Consider the following 9,378-nt stretch of genomic DNA (forward strand, 5'->3'; position numbering starts at 1 on the left):
AGCATTGTCCCCTCCTCTTCATCCTCCATCCATCCTTCCCTTTAGCCCCCCCGTCTCCTCCCTCCCTCCCTTCCTCCCTCTCCAGCGTCCCATTGGACCATCTGTCAAAGTCCTGGTCTGACTAGTTGTCCAGCTGCGACCACAGCGAGAGTGTGTTGTCGGCAGCGTGGGGGTTAACTTTCACTACATGCACTTGCGAAATCCATTAACAGTCGCTGCTTAACTCATTTCGTCCACTGTATTTCTACGAGATTAAAATGAGGGTAGCGTGACACCTCCCCCCATCACCCGAGGAGGGGATGCTGCGGCCTATTGCTTGGTCTGCTGTTCTGTGGTTCCCTTTGTTTCATACAATACAGCTGTAAAGTAAACAAGAGGAGAATATATAGAGGCACTAAATCAAATTATGTTTGATTTATGATTTCATAACAACGGCATAATGGATAATAAACAAAACAATCAGTGCATCCATTTTGACCATGTGTGTTTACTGAGATTTTTAATATGCTGTGACGCCCCAGTTGCTACTTTAAATGTAGAATTACAGGGCTGTTTATTACAGTAACAGCTAGTGCAGCAATATCTGGGTTATGTTTTGTGCTGTCTTCTCTGAAGGTTAATTCCACCACTGTGGGGCTCGAACTGTGATATTTAAAGGGGAACTATGCAAGTCCGGTCTCTTTCACTTTGTTTTGCTAACCCTCCTCTCAGCCATGTGCATTTGTTTTCAACGAAGTCAGCGAGAAAGCAATCAATAGAGCACTACATAGGCTAATGCATAATGTACAATGTGTATATTTGTGTAGTTTTATCTGTCATAAACAAGAGACACGGGAGGTTGGTTTTCAGCTAAGAGACGCTAGGTGGAAGGCAGAGAGCCTCCATTCTCCCTGGAACAAGTTACAAGTCATTGATTTAACCACCAGCACTATAACTCCAAAGCCGTTTAATTAGGGTACAAATGTAGCAGAGTTAAGGTAAAAATCCTGCGTAGTTCCTCTTGAAGTTTGCGTTGCTGTCAGAAAGTGGCGAAAAAGGCTAGCTGGTTAGCATGCTACCTTAAATAGAACAGAAAACATGATGACGAGAGTTAACTTTACTTTGGTGTTTGTTTCCACCTTTGATGTAATGTAAGAGAAGATGTTTGATGCTGAACTCACAACTTTTACTTAGGCGACTTCTAGTAATTTCTGGTAGTAGTAAGTCAACAGTTGCTAATGCTAACGCTATGTAGCATTTACAAATAGGATAGATCCTCCTACTAAATTCACAACCTTAATATAATTAAATATGTGCCCCCAGATTCAATGTATTGCACAACTTTAAGTTTTTAATGATGCAAAAAAGCATCACCACCAAGAGTAAAAAGCTGCTAATCCTAAAGCTAGTTATATGAAAAGATCTTTGGTACGTAGTTTTGTCCAACACAAGAACTGAATATTGTCCTACAACAGGGAAATATTGTGATAATTATATCTGTGAAGTTTTAATAAAAGTCATTTAAGTTGGTTTGACTTCATGAAAATTTTAATTTATTATGAAAAATATTGCATATGGAAATATCAGGATATTTAATATTATTGAATAAACACTAAAGGCTTCAATTTTAGCGTTAAGAATGCAAAGTCTTCACCACAAACACACAGGACACAGCAGGTCAGATAAGTTCACACACACACACACACACACACACACACACTTTCACACACTTGCATGGTCATGCTCACGCTCCCTGCTTAATGAGTGCGAATATTCATGAGCTTCATTAACCCACATGCCATTCCATTGAGATGATGTCACCACTATGACCAATCAAAAGAGCTGAGTGCACCACCGGTTTGAATTCATTATACTGGGATTAGACCAATTAGACCAATTAATTAGTTCACATTCGTTTAAATATGAATAAAATGTTTTTCAGCTCAACTATTCAGACTGTTGATTGAACGTCGTTGATGAGCCCAAACGTCTGCGGAGCAGTGACCCAGTAAATCTGGTCCCTCTGGACTCTTTTCCCACCAAACCCTTTTTTTTTTTTTTTTTTTCATTTTTATTTTTAGTTCCTACTCGTTTTCTACCCGAGGGAGTGACATCACCGTTTCTCACGCTCTCTGTCCATCTCTTCTTCCTCTGAGCTCTCCCTCGCTTCCTCTCCCATCCTGTTGATGTTGATGTTTCCCCAGTGATTTGTAGAGCCACTGTTCTTGATACCGATCTCCTCCTCCATTCATACAACACATACACAAATATAAATACATATAAATTATATATGAAACCTAAGAGAAATTTGATACATTTCATATAGTGACATGTCTGTATACAGGTTTCATTTCATTTCTTTATTTTCCTTGTGTTTTCCTCGTGTATAAACAGTACCAAACACCAAACAACACATTGACATATGTATATAATTATTTGTATTTTTCAAATGTGTAATATAAAAAAAACATAAACATTGAGTGTTTCATTCATTCTTTCTCTATTTTTTATATCTGATTACATTCATTTAAATTTTATTTAGACCTGAACTTCTTATAAAGATAAAATCAAGTTCCTGTTCTGCAAATTTGATTCCTGTATTGATCCTAAACAACAAAATCTGAGTTCTACTTCTGGTTAAAGTGAAACTGAACTCTTTAATTTGAACTAAATCCAGAGTTAAACTTTTAACTTTTTTTTTTTTAAGTGATCCGGTGGTTTTGGCTAACTTCCTGTCAGCCGATGGAGTTAGCAGTCCCCGCCCTCGTCCCTACGTCACCACATTCACGCGCATCCCTTGGCTGCACACACAGAGAGGACCGCCTCTTTATGCCGTTCTCTCTCCTCATTGGATAAAGGTTGTAGGATACAAGGAAAGTTTTCTCCTCTGCTTACAGCAGAGCAGAGTGACTGACAGACCCGTGTTTCAGACCAAACACTCTATATAAGTGATTGCTGTCGGAAGATATAACTATTTAAGACTTATATTAACATAAATATTCCGCTTACTTCTGCTTTAACCATCACCGACCTTTTCTGTGTGAAGTTTTCACCTGTGACCTCCAGGGAGAGAGAGAGAGCTAAAGAAAGACAGGAGGAACAGCCATGGACAGATGGAGGGAAGGTTGAAGGAGAACAGAGAGAAACTGAAAGAGAGAGAGAGAGATGAGTGACAGCGACTGAGGGAGAGGAGAATGAGCGAGCGACGTAGAGGTCATATGGAGAGAGAGAGAGAGTGAGTGACTGGTGAAAGGGAGAGCGAAGCCTGAGAATGAATGGTATGTGATTTAGATGTGACCAGCCCACCACCAGCTGTGCATGTTGTCTCAGGCACACACACACACACACACACACACACACACACACACACACACACACACACACACACACACACACACACACACACACACAGATTGTCTTATCCTCCTATCCCCCCACTCGGTCTGGAGCCAGTCAGTCATTAACACGGCAGTAAAACAGTCTGTGAGTTCAGACACCAACTTTCATACCAGTGACACTGATACATGTATCTATACTTAACACACATACACACACACACACACACACACACACACATACACATACACACACACACACACACAGTCCGACTGCTGAGTCCTATTCATTTGAAAGCGGCCTGCAGGTGCAGTTCACCTGGTGGGAGCGTGGACCATGAGCGAAGGCCGAGTTTCAGTGTGAAGTTGAATATGTATGATTATGCTTTTGTGTTTTTTTGTTGTTGTTTTTGGCACTTTAATTTGTTTATGTTATGAAAGAATATGCCTTATTTTGTTTTACATGTTCGAAATAAATATTAAAAACAACAAAAAACGTGAGGTTCTGGGTTCGATTCCCGGGTCTTTCTGGGCGGTTCCCTCCAGGTTCTTCAGCTTCAGGTCCAAACACATTCACATTAGGTTGATTAGAGGCTCTAAACAACCCAGATGTGATTGGCTGGTTACCTGTATAATCATACTCGTGTTTAAGTTGAACTGAAATGAGTTTGTGACTTTATCGATCTTTGTTGTTGCTGTTCTCTTATTCCTTTCTTCCTTTTTTTCTCTCTGTTGCTTGTTTGTTGTGTTTTTCCTTGTTTCTTTCCCTCTTTTCTCTTCCTATTGGTTGATTTGTTTTGGTGATTTTGTATTGGAGGGGAGGATTTTATTTAAGCCCCTCGGGTCTTCTTTTGTATTATGAAGTATAATGTTTGTTTTATCATTGTGCATATGAATAAATAAATAGATAGATAAATAAATAAATAAACAAACCTGTGGTCTTGACCTTTGTCAGCTCCGGGCCCATTCATCTTAGCCTCTTCTCCGTCCACCAACCACTTCTCCTCAGACTTTCACCTGATCACCTGTCTTATACCTTCTGTTACCAATAACTTGAGCTTCAAGAAACAGTTAATTTATTTAAACCTTTATTTTAACTCGTTGGTCACTGAGGTTTCCCTCATTTACAGGGACGACGAGTCAAAATTATTTTTAGACTTTTTTTTTACAGTGTAATTTCATGTTTCTGCCCCTGTATTAGGCTTCTCTCTGCTCGTATATCTCTACAAAGAAAGGTCATAATAAGGTCACAATGTCGGTCATTTAAGATAAATAAAACATTATACTGTAGCCTACATGAGCGTTGTGCAAAATCTTTCACAACCAGGGATCATTTGGAAAGATGGAAATACGTGGGTTTAAAATATATGAAAGTGTGTGGCACGCTCAAATATTTATTCAAGGGAGACTACTGATAAAGACTTTCTTGGAAAAAACTGATGTGAGTTGCATTTTGACAGATAACTATTCATTTTTTCAAACATTAAGTGCTTGAAAGACTTTACATTAGGCTGTATAAAAGCAGACAAAACACAAAACACAGGCCTCCAATAAAAATCTTATAATCAAACTAGAGTTAAACCACAGCTCCCATGATGTTAGATGCTTGATATAGAACAGAAAACCAGTCGGCTCCCATTAATCTGCATAATGTGTCTCCTATTTGTACAATCAGTAAAATTACATTTCCATAATAAAACTGCTAATAAGAAACACTGAGTAATCCAATTTGAATGGAAGTGTTTTTAATTCGTTTATGATGAGTTTGCATTAAAAAAAAAAGGGCACTCAGAGGATTTTAGTGTTGCACCCCCACCATGAGGCAGGATGCGAGGAGGGGTGGGGGATTTAAGAAATTAAAAAAGACAGATATTAAGCAGATGTAGCAGCTGTTTGGGGCCTGGTAGTCTCCAGGGAGCGCACAGATAAATTCAGCTTTAAGGCCCAGAGCAGCGTAGTCAGGCTGCAAGCATGGGAAGAGGAAGTATTCCTTAGATCATTTACATTCACTTCTTATGTGAGATCTGCACCAAACTGTTTAAAGTCATAGATGTCAAAACCATAGTAATGTCTGATTTTTTTTTTTTTTTAACTATACATATCGAGATTCAAACATGTTTTTTCTAGGAAAAGTGTTGAAAAATGTTGAAATGCATATTTCACAATGTTTAGGGAAGTAGTCCTGGGATCACCTTTTCATGTGGACACTTAGATTTGATGGATTCTTTTATTTATTTTGAGTGAAATCTTGAGGTAATTGTGATCATATATCGCCCCCATGTGGTTTTAATTGGATCAACACTACATCTAACACACTGTGAAACTTCATTGGTAACGTGAGTAAAAGTGTTACTTACTAATTTTAAATATACAACATAGGCCAATCTGAGAGAAGAGAAAGAAAGAAAGAATACGTTGAAGTCCACAACATGCCCATTTATTTTACAGTTTAGCATATTTAACTGAAGCTGATGAGCAAATATTATGAAATAGTTAAATAGTTTATGTTGAAAATCTATGATACCAAAAGAATGCATTAAGTAAAATGAAAATATAATAAATGGACAGTTTCTTCTTGATTGATTATTTTACAGTTTTCAGAATTCATTTAATTTCTGGTTTCGTCCTATTTACTAAAGAACCTTAACCCTAAAAACAGCAGAAACCTGTAAAGCCTTAATTATTTCCCCTTTAATGCCTTTGTTTTCTTATATTATATACACAACTTAAGTAAGAAGTGGACTTATTAAAATAAATCGAATATTTTATCTGTAGCCTATATTATATTTTCATATATACATCATTACTTCCATTAACAATGTTGATTTCAATTCAATTTGATTGTTTTTATTATTGTTATTATTAATAAAGCATTTTAATCATAAAAATGAGAATTAATGCCAATTTGCCCTTTTACTGTGGTAAAATAGGTGAAAATAGAAATCTGAACTACATTACCCATGAGCACCCTGTAGGGAAATTTACCGACTTTCCCGCATCCTGAGGCCTCTCGTCGCTGATTGGTTGAGCGCGCCAGCCAGGAAACACATATCGAAACGTGATTGGCCGGTTCCCCTCCGGTCAGTTGCCCGGATGTAGATTGGATACATACATACATATAAGGGACAATTGTAGGCGGCGGGTGTTGTAGTTCAAACCAACCGTCCGGACCCGAGCGATTTAACGTCGAGCTGCAACGGCTGAAGTTATCCGTGGATTTTAATCATGGTACGTATTAAAAAAAAACGTCGTGTACGTGTTTAGTGTCGTGTCGGAAGCTGGTATTCAATAATCGATACAATAGATCCTTTCAACTGAGGAGCTAACTGTTAGCCGCTAACGCTAGCTGTTGTACTAGCCTAGCAGAAAGGCGCGGTAAAAAATAAATAAAACTACACAAAATGTCCGTGTTTTTTTCAGTTGGTGTGTTTCCGTTAACGGCTGAACGTTAACGGCCGGTGTCGGTGTGTTTCTTAAATTTTCAGGCCGGCGGCAAAGCAGGTAAAGACTCCGGGAAGACCAAGACCAAGGCGATCTCTCGCTCCCAGAGAGCAGGACTGCAGGTCGGTTTCACTTATCCACACACACAACACACACAGAGATAAACACTCATTCATTCATTAATTAAGACATTTATTCATTCATCATTTAGTTATTCATTCATGGATTCATAATCATTTTACCTCGGCGATGTTAGCAGTTAGCACGCAGGCTAACAGCCAGAGGTTACACAGCTGGTGTCCGGTCGAGTCTCACCGACGGACGGACACAGGCCACCGGGAGTCCAGCTTTGTTTCCCCTGTAACTGAAGCTCTCTCTTTCTCTCTTTTTTCTTCACACTCTTTCTGTCTCTCTCTTTTTCCTTCTCCCTTTCTCCCTCTGTTTGTTTCTTTCTCTCTATCTTTCTCCTTTCCTCTCTCCATCTTTCTCCTTCTCTCTGTCTCTCATTCTCTTTTCTTTCTCTCTCACTCTCTTTTTCCTTCTCTTTCTACTTCTCTTGTTCCCTTTTCCTCCTCTCTCTCCCTCCCCTTGCCTCTTCACTCTTTCTCTCTGTCTTCCTCCCTGTTTCTTTCTCTCTATCTTTCTCCTTCTCTCTGTCTCTCTTTCTACTTCTCTTGTTCCCTTTTCCTCCTCTCTTTCTCTCTCCCTCCCCTTGCCTCTCTTTCTTTTTCACTCTCTCTCTTTCTCCCTCTGTTTCTTTCTATCTTTCTCCGTCTCTTTTCCTCTCTATATCTTTCTCCCTCCCTTTCTCCTTCTCTCTGTCTCTTTCTACTTCTCTCGTTCCCTTTTCTGTCTCTCCCTCTCTCTTTTTCCTTCTCTCTCCCTCTCTTTTCTCCTTCTCTCTGTCTCTCTTTCTCCTGCTCTCAATTCAATTCAGTTCAAATTAGCTTTATTGGCATGAATGTTACGAGAACTATGTTGCCAAAGCACCAAGAATCAATGAAACAAATACAACTCACAGAATCAAATATATCTCTCTCTCTCTCTCCTCCACAGTTCCCGGTGGGTCGTATCCACAGACATCTCAAGTCCAGAACCACGAGCCACGGCAGAGTCGGCGCCACCGCAGCCGTTTACAGCGCCGCTATACTTGAATACCTGACTGCCGAGGTAACAGAACGGGAAACTCTTCGCACTTCATCCTCCGTTAATATACCGTACACAAATAAAAACTAACCGGGACCGACTCAGCTGCTGTTTTCTAAACCCAGGGTTTGGTTCTGTGTTTTTTATTTTCTCCTCCAGGTTCTGGAGTTGGCAGGAAATGCATCGAAGGATCTTAAAGTGAAGCGTATCACCCCTCGCCATTTGCAGCTCGCCATCAGAGGAGATGAAGAGCTGGATTCACTCATCAAGGCCACTATTGCTGGTGGAGGTGAGGAAACGTTGTGATTATTTGTTTAATAAATTACCCATTTGTATCGATCTCTAGCGCTTAATCTCTCTTTCTCCGTTTGTGTTTGTTTTTCCCAGGTGTGATCCCTCACATCCACAAGTCTCTGATCGGAAAGAAGGGCCAGCAGAAGACCGTATAACCTGAAGTGCCCTGGAAGTCGTGCCATCTCAGGACGAAGTCTGCATCAAGTGGTTAAATGTCTTAGAGTAGAACACCTTTAGGAGTTATTTGTATGGTTGAGCTTGCATTTACTCACCTGGGGTATTTTTTTAAAAGTGGCTTCAGAGAAGCTCATTTTCTTGTGTTCCGGCTTTTTTTTTTTTTTTTTTCTGTTCCTGGTGCTGCCGTTTTTTGTTTTGTTTCGTGTCAACTTCCTTTTGTGGTGTTCCCATGTTTTAAAAGTGGTGTTTTAAAATAAAGCTCTTATTGGGCATTTGCAGTTCGCTCTTTCAGTTCTTTGCTTGTTCATGAGCTTGTTTCCGTTTTTACGTTATCACTTTCTACTCTGTAGGTATTCAGTTTGGCTACCCCAGTGTGGATGGTGACAATGTTTGGCTTCAGTATTCTTAATATTTAAAGTTTCAAGGAATTTATCTTTGGTCTGTAAAAGCAAAGACCGACCACCCACCACAGCTTGCACATGGAAAGTGTCATGAACCATCTTAAGTGTGCAAACCATCAGTTTCAGTCTTGTGCAGTTGCATGAAATGCAGAGCATGTTTGAACATCAGTTTACCACTGGACTGACATGAACTGGAAGAAAAAAGAAAATAAAAACATTGTCATTTTTGGATTCTGAATAAAGACTGGACTGGCACAGTCAGAACATTTTACACACTGTGGTGTACGGATGGATTATTTGCTGTACCGCACGGCGGCTGGTCGTTAGAGCTCCAACAGGAACAAGGGGAAGTTTTTTAATGCAGTAGAGCCAATCATTTTTTACTTTTTATTGAAACACGAGATTTAAAATATTAACACTGAAAATAGTTAATTAGAGGTAATGACTAGAGGTAAAGTTTATGATACTTAGGTGAAGAGGCAAAAAAAAAAAAATTGTAATAGATATCACTATGAAACTTTACCAGTTTGTTATGTACAGAATAAATAAGAAAAAATGTATTGCAAGTTTTATGAATTGTATGTTTATATATGCAAATGAGGTGC

The 9,378-nt window shown here is 39.3% G+C and overlaps 1 protein-coding gene across 1 annotated transcript; it reads left to right on the forward strand.

The window, feature by feature from the left end:
• Positions 1-6,413: 6,413 nt before the first annotated feature.
• Positions 6,414-9,061, forward strand: LOC311001644 (histone H2A.Z). Its single transcript, XM_083992754.1, has 5 exons — positions 6,414-6,542; positions 6,800-6,877; positions 7,812-7,925; positions 8,061-8,190; positions 8,289-9,061. Exons 1-5 carry the CDS (start codon positions 6,540-6,542, stop codon positions 8,348-8,350), a joined length of 387 nt encoding a protein of 128 aa, XP_083848880.1. The 5' UTR covers positions 6,414-6,539; the 3' UTR covers positions 8,351-9,061.
• The last annotated feature ends 317 nt before the right edge of the window (positions 9,062-9,378 follow it).

This window comes from Trachurus trachurus, assembly GCF_905171665.1.
Source record: "Trachurus trachurus genome assembly, chromosome: 18".
NCBI lineage: Eukaryota > Metazoa > Chordata > Actinopteri > Carangiformes > Carangidae > Trachurus > Trachurus trachurus.

Bases quoted from the DNA above. Each gene is read 5' to 3' on its own strand.
- LOC311001644 (XM_083992754.1), top strand. The intron at 6,878-7,811 runs GTCGGTTTCACT...TCTCCTCCACAG, and splicing joins CCCAGAGAGCAGGACTGCAG to TTCCCGGTGGGTCGTATCCA. The intron at 7,926-8,060 runs GTAACAGAACGG...TTTCTCCTCCAG, and splicing joins TTGAATACCTGACTGCCGAG to GTTCTGGAGTTGGCAGGAAA.